This window comes from Gavia stellata, chromosome 18, assembly GCF_030936135.1.
Source record: "Gavia stellata isolate bGavSte3 chromosome 18, bGavSte3.hap2, whole genome shotgun sequence".
Classification (NCBI taxonomy): domain Eukaryota; kingdom Metazoa; phylum Chordata; class Aves; order Gaviiformes; family Gaviidae; genus Gavia; species Gavia stellata.
The window spans coordinates 3445368-3458549 of NC_082611.1; the positions used below are offsets into that span (position 1 = coordinate 3445368).

General features: G+C 48.5%; 1 protein-coding gene across 1 annotated transcript; it reads left to right on the forward strand.

Annotated features, from left to right (window-relative positions):
- Positions 1–822: 822 nt before the first annotated feature.
- Positions 823–11987, forward strand: TOP3A (DNA topoisomerase III alpha). Its single transcript, XM_059826230.1, has 19 exons — positions 823–1036; positions 2235–2294; positions 2711–2784; positions 3406–3481; positions 4017–4125; positions 4423–4566; positions 5108–5278; positions 5506–5606; positions 5743–5817; positions 5936–6018; positions 6138–6345; positions 6522–6707; positions 7150–7279; positions 7692–7805; positions 7886–8051; positions 8485–8628; positions 8908–9030; positions 9308–10038; positions 11095–11987. The coding sequence occupies exons 1-19, from the start codon at positions 851–853 to the stop codon at positions 11271–11273; spliced, it is 3060 nt and encodes a 1019-aa protein (XP_059682213.1). The 5' UTR covers positions 823–850; the 3' UTR covers positions 11274–11987.
- Positions 11988–13182: the final 1195 nt, after the last annotated feature.

The window sequence follows — 13182 nt, forward strand, 5'->3', positions numbered from 1 at the left end:
CCGCCGGGCCCCGCTCAGCCGCCTCTCCCCTCACGGACGCCGCAGCCCCGCAGCCATCTTGGGATCACATGACGCCGCGACCTCTCACCCCACCACCCGGAAGCGAAGCCACCGCCCCCCCCCCCTTCACCCTTTGCGGTTCTTGGGGGTTTTTTTTTAACCTCCACCGTCCCGCGGTGTTACCTAACCCGGGACGGGCCCGGCGGCGGCAGGAAGTAGCAAACCGAGGCGGAATGGCGACAGGATACTACTGAGGGATGCCGCGGGGCATCTTGGGATCTGTAGTTCTCTTCCGCCGCAGTGGCGCTTTACGGCAGGACGTAACGGCGAGGGAAAGCGCGTCGCTCTTTGCGACAGAGCGAGCGCGGGATTGAGGGTGGTGGGTGAGGAGAGCCCAGCCGGGAGGGGAACCGGGGGGGTCGGGGAGGGGAAGGGGGTGCCCCGGGTGAGGAGAGCCCGGCCGGGGTCGGGGGTGGTGGGGGGCTTGCCCTGACCCGGCTGCGGTGGGCGGGGGGCAGCCCCGGCCTGAGGGAAGGCCTTGGCAGGGCGGGAGGGGGCCGGGGGCCCTGCCGGGGGCCGGGGGCGGGCAGGACCCGCCGGGTGGCTGTTTCTGAGGGGGGGGAGAAGCCTTCTCCAGCTCCGTGCAGCTCTGAGTGGGCTGCGCCGCGAATGGCGCCGGGGCAGCCGGGCAGAGGACGCCCTGGGTCCTCCCGTGGTCGCCGGTTAAAGGCTGACCAGGGCCGTGCGGGGGACACTGAGCGATCGCTCTCCATCCTCGGCAGGATCGGGCCACGGGGCGAGGACACAGCAGCATGCCTTGGCCCTGCGGGAGCTGCCGCCGTCTCTTGTAATGAATTTTCAAGCGAGGCTCTTTGCTAGCTGCGGGGTCAGGATGCTGCCGCAGCCCTGGCGTCTCTTCTCCCGGGCTGCGGAGGATATGGCTTTGCAGAGGATCCGGAAGGTCCTGTGCGTGGCTGAGAAGAATGATGCTGCCCGAGGGATTGCGGATCTGCTCTCCAACAGCAGAATGCGACGGGTAGGAATACACCACATCTCCTTACCGCTTCCTGATACGCATACAGGTCTGGCTGCGGTGGCTGGAGAGGGTCAGCTCAGCAGGGCCACTGTGCAGCACAGTCCTGATCTCGGGTGTAGTCTGTGTCTTGTGTGGTAGTCCCGGCCTGCTCTGCAGAGCTTGGCACAGGCAGTTTGCATCAGCATGTGCAACGTCTTGCACTGTTTTTGTCTCCGGCCACTTCTGACCGTGCGAGGGTACAAGAACAGCTTTCTTTTGTGGACAAACACCACTTGCCCAAATGTATTTGGGAGTCTTGGACCCCTTTTCCTTGTGACTTAAGTCCTGTTGGAATTCAGCCCCCCAGCTGTGCTCCCGCCACCCGAACTGCCTTCTCCAGGCGCTGAGCTCCACAGTGAGGGCTCCCTGTGTCCTTCCTAGCCTTGCAGTGTATACGTAAGGCTTCAGGAACTGAAACCATCTGTTGGCGTCTATTTCCCAGTCAAAAAGCACCGCTTCTGCAGCGTCAGCAAGCGTCAGGGGTTTACTGAAGTTCACATAACAAAGCAAAGATGGTCTGTGGTTTGGAGAAGAGGAGTTCAAAGATCTCTCCTCTCTGCTGCTTTGTTTTGTGACCTTTAATGGTTTGCATAATTACTTGATATTTCCAAGCTAAGGAACTAGAAGGTGCTTCTAGACCACAGTATATTTGAATGAAAGGTGTTATTGAGAACCTGAGTGCTGACAGTCCCAATCAAGGAAAATACCATCCTGCTTCTGTAGAAAAAGCAGCAAATACCCAATCTAGTAACTTCCATGAGTCTCAGTTAAGTGGAGGGTAGTCTTGGGGACCCAGAGCTGGCACACTAATTGTCCTTTGGAACCAGGACAGTTGTTTGTCATGAATATAACTGGCCAGCCCCATTAAACAAATCTGTTCCCCACTCTCTGTTGTCGCTATCGGTGGGGTGATAACCCTGGGATCCCCTTCAGGCATGGTTTAAAACACTCTTACGTTGGAAAGCACCGTTTCAGTGTCTCCATATAGATACAGGCAATTTCCATTCACCCTGCTGCAATTTCCATTAGCTACAGTACCTGATTTTCACTTGCCCCATGCTTCTCTGTACTCTGCCCTATCAGCCTGTATAAAGCGAAGCAGAACACGTTTGGTTTCTGTTAAGAGCCAGAAACTCAGGAACTTCCCTTTTCCTTCTAGAGAGAAGGGTTTTCCAAGTTCAACAAGATCTACGAATACGACTACCAGATGTTTGGCCAGGTAGAGTTTTTTTTCATTCTACTGCTGGATTAGAGAAGTGCAAAATAATAATTATTAAAAGCCATTCGTCAGAAGTTATGAAACGCGTATCCAGTGACGGGGACATTTTGTCCAAAGATGAGGAAAAGTCAGATGTTCTTTTCTTGGCTCAACCACTGACCTGTTTTGTTGCTTTAAGTCTTTCAACTTTCTGGTTTTGTATCAGTCAAAAATGTGTTGCTATTTAGAATTGGGAGCTTCCTACAAAAACTGAGGCCATAGATTTAGCTGTCAGTAGAGAGAAGAGCTTGTTACGATATATTAGCAGGAGGGAGGTGTCACTGATTGTGTAGATTGAGAACTGCATCAAGATCTTGGGGCTGTGGGTAGTTTTTAGAAAATGATGGGCACTAATTACCTTGCTCTGTCTCTTGCAGAATGTTACTATGGTGATGACGTCCGTGTCGGGACACTTACTGGCTCATGATTTTAAGCTGCCGTTTCGCAAATGGTTGGTACTTAGTAGCCCCTCGCAGGAAGGGGGGCTGTCATCTTCTGCTTTCAACCCTGAGCTGAGTGGGGCACTGCGAGTTCAAAGACTAGGGAGCAGGGAGAGACTTTGACACTGCCTGCAGAGCAGGGTGATGAGCACCAAATTTTATATCGAATAGTTAGAATACTGTTTCAAATTACTGTCTTCAGAGCGCTAAAAACCCTCGAAGTCATAATACTGGTTAAAAATACATTAAGGCAGGCCCAAGGAATTAAACTGATTCCAATACTTGATTGATGTTTTTGTGTTCTTTGTTCAGCTAGGAGTTGTCCTGGGAAGTGAGGCGCTTTCTCTGTCTTCCCTCCCCTTTGTTCTCCCTGCTTGAAATAAGAGAAGTTGCTTGTTTAGGGCTGCCTTCCAGACTTGCTGTTTTCTCTGGTTGCTTTTTGTTTCTATTGCTTTTAAGCGTAACTCAGTATTTCATGTGAACTCTTAAGTTGTCTAAGACGAGGCCTGTAATAAAATGTATTATTAATTCCAGTACTTGAACAGCACTTCCTCGCAAGACAGCACCAGTTAGTGTCTCACAACATATGTTTTAGTTTTTATTATACACACTGCTTACCCTCTGTTTACCAGGCATAGCTGCAACCCTCTAGCTCTTTTTGATGCTGAAATTGAGAAGTATTGCCCTGAAAATTACATGGATATCAAGGTACGTTGTTTTTAAGAGTTCCCCTGAAACTCTGAGTTCAGAGGTCAGTTCTACAAATATTGTCTCAGACAGAAAGAGGATTGTACCTTTGTCCTTAACGTCCAAGTTCTAGACTTCAGCAAATTCCTCCTGCATTTCCTAGGACTATATATGCCATTCATATGTGACATTGAAAGTCTCCTGCTCGTGTACAGTTAGTGCAGTAAAGGAACAACTACTTTGCTAAAAGTAGAAATGTTTTTTTCCAACAAAGTGGAATTGGTAATTGCATCTCGATTTTACAAAAAATGACATTTTCAGAAAACAGATTGTGGTACAATCCAATCCAAGCCATGGTTTTTAACAGTAAATAAATGACTCAATTCTTTTGAAAGCTGCCTAATCTCATGAGAGACAAAATTACAAAATGTTATTGCAACAATCTATCTCCATGGATACGCGTTGCATTTCATGTTCAGTTAGTGAGTCATTCTAAAATTAAATGACAAAGCAAGTGGCCTGGTATGTCTCACTCTGCATTGTTTTCTCATCTCAGAGAACCCTTGAACGAGAAGTCCAGCAGTGCCAAGCTTTGGTGATCTGGACTGACTGCGATCGAGAAGGAGAGAATATTGGCTTTGAGATAATTCACGTTTGCAAAGCTGGTGCGTAGAGCATCTTCTTCATCAGCCTGAGTTCCATTAAAGTGCTGATTTAACAGGTATCGCTGCTCGGAGATCTTGTAACAGAGGCATATTCTCAATCTTACTGTGTCCAGGTTAAATATGTTGACTGTAGTTCTGATAAATATGTGGCGCTGATAGACCGTAAATATATTCAGCTATTGGAAAGCTATAGAATAGGTTGACAGCATACTCTTTTGAAGATAGCCGTTCATTAGTTGCTCCTTTCCATTGGTGTTTGAGTAGCTCTTTGATTTCTTTTTCTTTTGTGTCTGACAGTAAAGCCAAACCTCCAGATTTTCCGAGCCCGTTTTTCAGAGATTACGCTTCATGCTGTCAGAACAGCCTGCGAGAACCTTACCCAACCAGATCAAAAAACCAGTGATGCCGTTGATGTCAGGCAGGAGCTGGACCTCAGGATAGGTATGTAAACACGCACTGGAGGTGAGAGCAGGCTGCCAGGCCTGAGCTGCTGCATACACCACTACTAAAGGGAAGTGAGCAAGAGTGTGGTAGGTAGGCTGGGGACAGCTTTCTTATCAGTGTGTAGCTTATTGTCTATAAATACTTGAACTCCCTTAGACTGCTGTACAAATGAGGTAGCCAGCCATCAGGCTCTTCCTAGCTTCTCGTCTAACCACATTGAATGCACATTGTTAAAGCCCAGCAAGGGGTATTTAGGAATCATCTGTTACTGTAGCCTCAACACAAAACAGAAATGCCCTCTGTAGTATCGTAAATCTGATTTTTTAGCTCAGATACAACTAACTCACATCTCATGTTTTACTGGAAACATGCTCTTTGAAGCAAATGTTAGGTTTATAGCTCACGCAGCACTGACAGGCTTCTGCAACTGAATATTAAGAGTAAAATTAATAGAGTATCAAAAAGAACCATCTGAAGTGTTGTGATTATCCTTCAATGTCGTTATTATTCTGTTCTGCTGTCCGTTTTGTTTTCTCAGGTGCTGCCTTCACCAGATTCCAGACGCTGAGGCTCCGGAAGATCTTCCCTGATATTTTAGCAGATCAGCTGATCAGCTATGGTAGCTGCCAGTTCCCAACGCTGGGGTTTGTAGTTGAACGCTTTAAAGCCATCCAGGCCTTTGTTCCCGAAGCCTTCTATAAAATAAAAGGTATGCTTGGGGAAAGCGAGTCCTGGGCTCCATCTTAAAGGGCTTGACGTGTATAGAGAGGAAAAACGTCAGGGTAACAAACAGACAATGCTGCAGAGGTAGTTTCCTCTTCCTTTGCCACGACCACTAAGCAGAACAGAAAGGTTTCCCAATAGTGTGGCCTCACTGCCTCTGCTGCATTTCCATTGTATTACTACTGTATCACTCAGATCTGTTGTTCAACACAGTGACACATGATCATGAAGATGGCAGTGTGGTCTTCAACTGGAAGAGGAACCGGCTCTTTAATCACACAGCGTGCCTTGTCCTTTACCAGATGTGTATGGAGGTAGGAAAGCTTGTAAATAATTGTATAATCCAGTATCAGCCAAACATTTCCTGCATCCATCTCACTCAAGACATTTAAAGAACAGTTTGTGTAAACTCCTAAAGGAGGTTTTGCATTTTGCTTACTCTGTGTTTAGGATCCAGTAGCAACTGTTGTTGAGGTTGGGAGCAAGCCAAAGAGTAAATGGAGGCCCCTGCCCCTGGACACTGTGGTACGTTTGAACTATGTTGAAAGGACTTATCCGAAAGAAGCTTTGAACAGATATTTTACTCACCACTCTGAATTATGCACAAATATTTGGGTTTTTTTCCTGGCTCCGCCCAACACAGGAACTTGAGAAGTTGGCTTCCCGCAAACTGAAAATAAACGCAAAGGAAACCATGAGAATAGCAGAAAAACTCTATACTCAAGGGTAAGAAAGCACGACTTGGCTTGGTAAACTTAATTCTTTCAAAAATAAATAGCCTTTAGTCCAAAATGGGAAGCGTCTTGGAGCACCTCTTAAAGAGCTCTTCTGTCTTTCTTCTTAAGGTTCATCAGCTACCCCCGAACTGAGACCAACATTTTCCCCAAGGAGCTGAACCTCTCTGCCTTAGTACAACAGCAAACACAGGACCCCAACTGGGGAGCATTTGCACAGAGGATTTTGGATCAGGGTGGGCCAACCCCTCGGAGTGGAACCAAATCAGATCAGGCTCACCCTCCCATTCACCCCACAAAATACACTGCCAGCCTGCAGGTGAGTTTAACAAAGGGAGAGGTAACTGGATGGTTTGTATTGCTTGATAAATAAAGATACAAGTCTTAATAATATGGTCAGTAGCACAGTATCCTCACCTGAGATCTCGCTAATATTTCTTGACATCTCATTAACACAGGAGGAAACTCTGACCCTCTTTTACTGTTTGATATTAGGGCAATGAGCAGAGACTATATGAATTCATCGTGCGCCATTTCTTGGCTTGCTGCTCTCAAGATGCCAAGGGACAGGAAACAACTGTGGAGATCGACATTGCTAATGAGCGATTCATTGCTCAAGGACTAATGATCCTGGCCCGAAATTATCTGGAAGTCTATCCTTATGAGAAGTGGAGTGATAAGGTAATACCTTTGAATAATGTAGATGGGAGAGGCTGAAGTACCTGGAGTTTAAAGTTGCGCTTCATTGCCAACTTCAGACCCCTCTACAGAACATCCTTTCACAATTTCTGACCCGCTGGCTGTTTCATTCAGAGCCATCTCTGCGGAAAACCCATGCAGCTTTATTGTGCCAGCTTTGGATAGATTCTTCCCCTTCTGACACCACAGCAGAGATCATACAGGGCTGTGGGGTTGACTTTACTCACTTAGAGAAGCTGCAATTGCTATTCTGTGGTGCCTCTGGCAGCGGATTGATTATTGCCTAATCCTGAGGACCCTGAGACTGGATCTCCCCCAGAACAGCGTGCTGCTCTATTACTGCACTGACCTGCTGTTAGCATGACATTTTGTCTTCAGTGAATGGACCAGAAGGCCATTTCAAAGTGATTCTCCTTCCCTTCAGGTTATCCCACTGTATCAGAAAGGGTCTCGCTTTCAGCCCACTACAGTGGAGATGGTGGATGGGGAAACCAGCCCTCCATTGCTCCTCACAGAAGCGGATCTCATTGCTCTCATGGAGAAACATGGCATTGGTCAGTATTGGCAGCGTGGCCTCTCGCTCTTGGGAGAGCTTTGTTCATAAGCTTCTTAACTTCTCTAACACCAGTTCTGTCCCACCCTCAGAGTAGGGAATTCCCTAAATGTCACTTCAGATAAGAAATCACTTAAATATACAGAGCAAAGGGATAGTAGAGACCTGCAGGCAAAGTCCAAAGATCCTAAGGAGTCTGCAGTGTGCCCCCAGTACCTAGGGAGATGTGCAATTTAGGGTTGAGGGTATGCCTGCCAGCGCCTTGTTTGCCTCAGTGCCAGTGGGACATGAGGGCAGTGCTGCTCCTGACCGTAAGTTGTCTCCTTGTCCCTTTAGCACCTTGCACTCTGCAGTAGGCACAGGGGAAATCATTTCTTGCCACCTAATTCAACTAACAACCTGTCTGCTTTCAGGGACTGACGCCACTCATGCTGAGCACATTGAGACAATTAAGACGCGGATGTATGTGGGTCTTACAGCGGATCAGCGCTTCCTCCCAGGCCACCTGGGCATGGGGTTGGTTGAAGGTAAGGGCAGTGCCCATTAGGAAGATGGCAAGTTCCTTACTTGCTCCTTCCTTTCGCTTACCGTGCAGTATGTTCCTCAGGCTATGATTCCATGGGCTATGAGATGTCCAAGCCTGACCTTCGAGCTGAGCTGGAAGCTGATCTGAAACTCATCTGTGAGGGGAAGAAAGACAAATCTGCAGTGTTGCAGCAGCAGGTCCAAAAGTACAAGCAAGTCTTCATCGAAGCTGTGGCCAGAGCCAACAAGTGAGTCCTGTCTTTGCCCTCTTCTGTTTGATTTGCTGTTCTGGGAGACGCTAGCTTGTCATCTGGGGCTCAGCCTGGAGTGGGATCTTGTCACACTTTCCCTGGAGCTCTGCCCAGTGTGTGTAGGCATTTGCATGGGAAGGCATGACTCGCAGCCTGGCACACTGTCATGAGTTGGTGCCAACTAACTGCTCATCTTGGTTTAAACCCTTAAGATGAAACTCAGAGCTGGCTGAAGGAGACAGCAACATGCACTGACCTCTTTCATGTTGTACCCATACCTAGCCTGTTCCAGAGGCGTGGTGCTGCATCAACATATTCGTGGAGAAGCTCAGAGGGGCTGGGTGGATGGCAGCAGGCGCTAATTCACTGCAGTGCCCAATTGCTTTTTGCAGAGGAGACACACAGGATGCTCTGCATGTTTTTTTTATAGGTTGGACCAGGCCCTGGCTCAGTATTTTGGAGAAGCCACAGAAATTGCAGAGCAAGAGGACGTCTACCCAGCAATGCCCGTTTCCGTTCGGAAGTGTCCACAGTGCAACAATGATATGGTCCTGAAGACTAAGAAGAATGGCGGGTTGGTGATCTTCCCTGTTGTAGAAAGTAGCTTTCTGTGTTGGTTTGTTTTTTCTAGGCATTGTTTGTTTACCTCCCCTCTGCAGCAAGCATGAAAACTTGGGCTGCAGCTAGCTAACTCCACCAGCTACATAAGCTGTGTGGACTCAGCTGAACCTTTCTCTCAAGTATGTATTTGCCCTTATAAATAGTTGTTTTGACAATTTCTGACTGCTTAGAAGACGGGAGAACAGATCACTGTCTTGACTTTGCCGCATCTGGTGCCTGTGTCCCATGGCAGGTTCTATCTCAGCTGCACGGGCTATCCAGCCTGTAAAACTGCGGTCTGGTTTCCTGATTTTGTGCTGGATGTGGCCAGGGACGAGAGCGTCTGTGCTGTGTGTAAACCACATCCAGTTCACAGGTAGGTCATACCAGTTATCCCTTGGGGAAATCTAGCCCCTCCTTACATGTTAGCCATCAGGGCCAGAGACTTCCGTGGGCTAGGCTGGGCAACCCTTTTCCATTCCAGTCTTGGAAAGCTGGAGCAGCACTCTCATGGCTTGGGGATAGAAAGAAGAGGGGTTGGGGAAACCCATTTAAGCATAGCAGAATTTAAAAAATAAAAAATCAAGTCCACATCGAGGTCTGTTGATGAGAAGTTATGAACTGGGAGACTTCCATTCTTCCTTTCCTTTTAGACTGAAGTTTAAATTCAAGAGAGGCAGTGTTCCACCCATGATGCCCCTGGAGTTTGTTGGTTGCATCGGAGGCTGTGATGAGATGCTAAAAGAGCTCTTGGACCTGAAGTATTTACACAGGTCATCCCAACCTGCATCGTCAGCCAGCCAGCAAGCTAATCACTTGCAGGTCAACAACTCCTTTAATAGAGCTAGTGGTGAAAACAGGCACGTGAGGGGGACCACAAACCTGGCACCAGGACATCTACTCTCCTTGAGCTCAACGAGAACACCTAGGCCTGCTCCTTCAGCTGCTCCAGATGATGGGAATAACGCAGTGGTGTGCAACTGCGGGAACGAAGCCCTGCTGTTAACTGTGCGCAAAGAAGGGCCCAATCAAGGCAGGCAGTTTTACAAATGCAGCGCCGGTACCTGCAACTTTTTTCTCTGGGCTGATCAGCAGTCAGACGACAGAAGCAACGCGACTCCACGGGGCTCTGCGCTACCCCAGCCCTTTGCAGGAAGGGGCCCAGCAGGATTTCAGCGCTCAGGAGGAGGGAGAGGCCCAGAGCTCTTTGGAAGCAACAGCTCCAACTCAGGAGGCAGCACAGTCTGCAAGTGCGACCAGCCAGCTGTCACGCGCACCGTCCAAAAGGATGGGCCCAACAAAGGGCGACAGTTCCACACCTGCTCTAAACCCCGAGAGCAGCAGTGCGGCTTCTTCCAGTGGGCAGATGAAAACGTGGCACCAGGTAAGGCTGGGCTTGGGGTGAGACACAGGCATTGGAGGCTGTTCTTGAAGCTAAACTGAACACACTTCTCACAGATGCGTAATGCTAACACAGCATGACAGCTCTTGGAGCAACTCATACATTTCACAGACTTCAGGCTTGTCTTTAGAACATCTGTCAGCAGCGTTATAGCACTTCAAATGTTGCTTGTAACAACTGAGTCTGGCTTACCTTTCCAAGTGCTAGCAGGATATGTCCTCGTAGCACACATCTGCTGAGCTCCGAGCAGGATGCTTCTGCGTGCAGTAAGCTTGAGCATTTGTCTGTCCGTGACTTGTTGGATAAAGCCCAGCAGTCTTCTCAACAGTTTCTTTGGGAATTTGTCCTCTCAAATTATGGTGCTCAGCTTTGTGAGAGCTGTTACCGACTTGGTACAGAGTTGAAGCAATGGCACCACTTTTGGAGCTCTTAAACCCCATTCTGTCATGCCAGGGAAGCTGTGCTGCTCCCTCTGCCCTAGTTTAGGAATGCGATGAAAGGCCAAGTCCGTCCAAAGCTTTGATCAGAGCTGAGAAACTGAGTGTGGCTGCTGTGAAAAGATGCTGAAAACAAGTACCCATAAAAAAAAAAATCACAAAATAAGGATGTGAAAAAAAAGAGCACTGACACAAAGGGACAGTAAGCAAAGTATAGAGATGGGGGATGTGGTCCGAGAGAGATCTTCAGTGCTGGCCGCCTCCTCCTTAGACATTTGGGCCTAAAGGGATAGAATCAAGTTTTCAAAACTACTTAAACCAAGTTTTACCCTGGCATGTTTTGTTGTTTCTGCTTCAGCTGTAGACCAGAGCATGCAACGAGGCAGATCGCTTTCCCCTGTTCTGTTCCCACATTTCCCTGATGCTGCAAGACAAATGGGTAACATTTAACTATTCAGACAAATCTGAAGCAAGTGTAGTTTCAGGAATAATCTGAGTGGCTGGGATAGTAAAATCCTTGATCTGCCATTTTGAACTTATCTTCTGTTTCTCATCTACTTGTACTTTCAAAGGTACTTAAATGCAGGTTGTTTCTCTCTAGGGCCTTCTGGAGATGTCTCTTTGAACCACTTTGGCAACAGTGGAAACTCAAGAGGGTTGGGAAGTAAAGCCAAGAGACCAAGCAGTCTCTCCTCAGAAGCCACCGCCAAGAAACCACGGACCTGTAGCATTTGCCACCAGCCTGGCCACACTAGGAAAACCTGCCCTCAAACCCGCTGAGCCTGGATGGACATCTCAAGAGCCTAAAAGGTCCAGGATTGTGAGCTGCTATGGGAGCAACTACTGCTGAAAGGAACTGGAGTCTAGAAACAAGCATCTTCAGTGTTTTCTGGAAGGGCTGGTTGCAGGCTGCTCCTGCTAAGGGATACCATCCTCACACATGCGTTATGAGGGTTCAACCAGCTTTGAAAGGTGGTTGCACTACTGGTGTCAGCCTTTGTTTCCAGCTCCTCTTCTGCTGAGCAGATTGGGATAGTCTAAACATTTCAAGGAAGCATTTGGAAACTGAATCCTGCAGAGAAAACAGCACTGGATCTAGTCCACCTGCAGCTCCCACTGTGGTGGTGGTTGTGTGCAGCCTTTCTAGACGAGGAAGAGCTGGATCGCAGCCATTAGGACAGACAGCAGGCTGCTTAGCTCTTCTCAGTCCCTGGCTTTCCACAGTGTGGAATTTTTATTTTAAGTTGCTTTCTAAGTTGATGTTACCTGAGCAACATTCCCCTTTCTTTTTTGTTGCAGTGCCATACCCCTTACCTTGGTTGTCCCTGCCAGGGAAGGAGGGCCAGGGTGCAGAGAAGCTGGATCTGGTGCTTGCCCTGAAAGGGAAGCTCAGCTGGAGTGCTCAGGAAAAGCCTTCATTTTAGACAGTTCTGGAATTTGAAACGGAGTTCTTCCTCAAACCTTGAGACATGCCTCTGTGATGCTGCTAGCTAATGGAAGTTATTTTTGTCAAACTATTAAGTTTCTTATTAAAAGATTATTTAATTTTTAAATTTGATACAGTGACATCTTAACTCTGCCTTATTATTTCTTCCTACTTAAAATAGTTAAGCTATTACCATAAAAGCATCCACCCAAATCTCGCTCTTTCCACTCACTCATCTGAACAATGCAGAAGCTTTCTTGGCAGAAACTTGCTGCAGTTATTTAGCTGCAGAGGGTTGGGAAAGTGGTTTTATCTCACCAGCTGCATCTGCTGTAGTCTTGCTGCCCAGGGCCAGACAGACAGCTGGCTGAACTGAAGGGAGGTTCTGTTTCCCTGCATTTAGTTTAGACTGAACTCCCTGGGAAGCCAGGCTACCTCCTCCCTCTCTGTTGGGCTTCCTCTGTACATCAAAGCAAGTAGACCCACAAGATTCCTGTGTCCTCTTCTGCCAGAGGACAGCGTTCAGTTTTTCCCCCAGGGTCTCTGCTGCTGCTCAGGACCCTGCTCCTTTGGGACACAGAGCAGTTCCCCGGGGTCAGTAGTGAGGTGACATGCAGCACACGGAGCAGCCAGGGTGGGCAGGAGGCTGCAGCGCTTTCTACAGGGTAGCACGAAGCAGAGGAAACCACAGCAGCACAGGTTCGCTTTAAGGTCTGCACGAGAGAGAAAAGAGCCTTTAACGCTGCAGCAGTCCATCACTGTTGGGCCTGAATCTATGGAGTAAGGTCAGGAGAACTCAGGTTGCATTTCCCTGTACCCCTCACTCCCACGATTAACAGCTGAGCCCTAAAAATACAGACCTGCCGGCTAAAATAACAAGATGACGAGGCTTTGTAATGCAATCACTGAGCTGGCGAAAGCACGGCAGAAGCCCAGGCAGCAGCCTCTGAATGGCAACAGCAGCGGAAAGCATTTGTGTAGCACACAGGCAGCAGGTTAAGCGTTGCTGATGGCATCAGCCATTATCAGCTTTACTGGTCTAACCCTGGTCAGCATTCAGGCAGCCGAGCTGTGCGAGCCGCTGGGTAAATGGCACAAGTTCAGTGTCCGGGTGGCTCACGTACTGCAGCCAGGCGCTCTGCAGGCATAGGGGTTTGGAAGAGGAGGAGGAAGGCCTTGCAGGATGGGGTCTGACCACCGCCAAGCTCTCTGCGCGGCAGGGGATGCCCTGGGCAGCGCTGGGTGGTTCTCGGGCATGCTGCC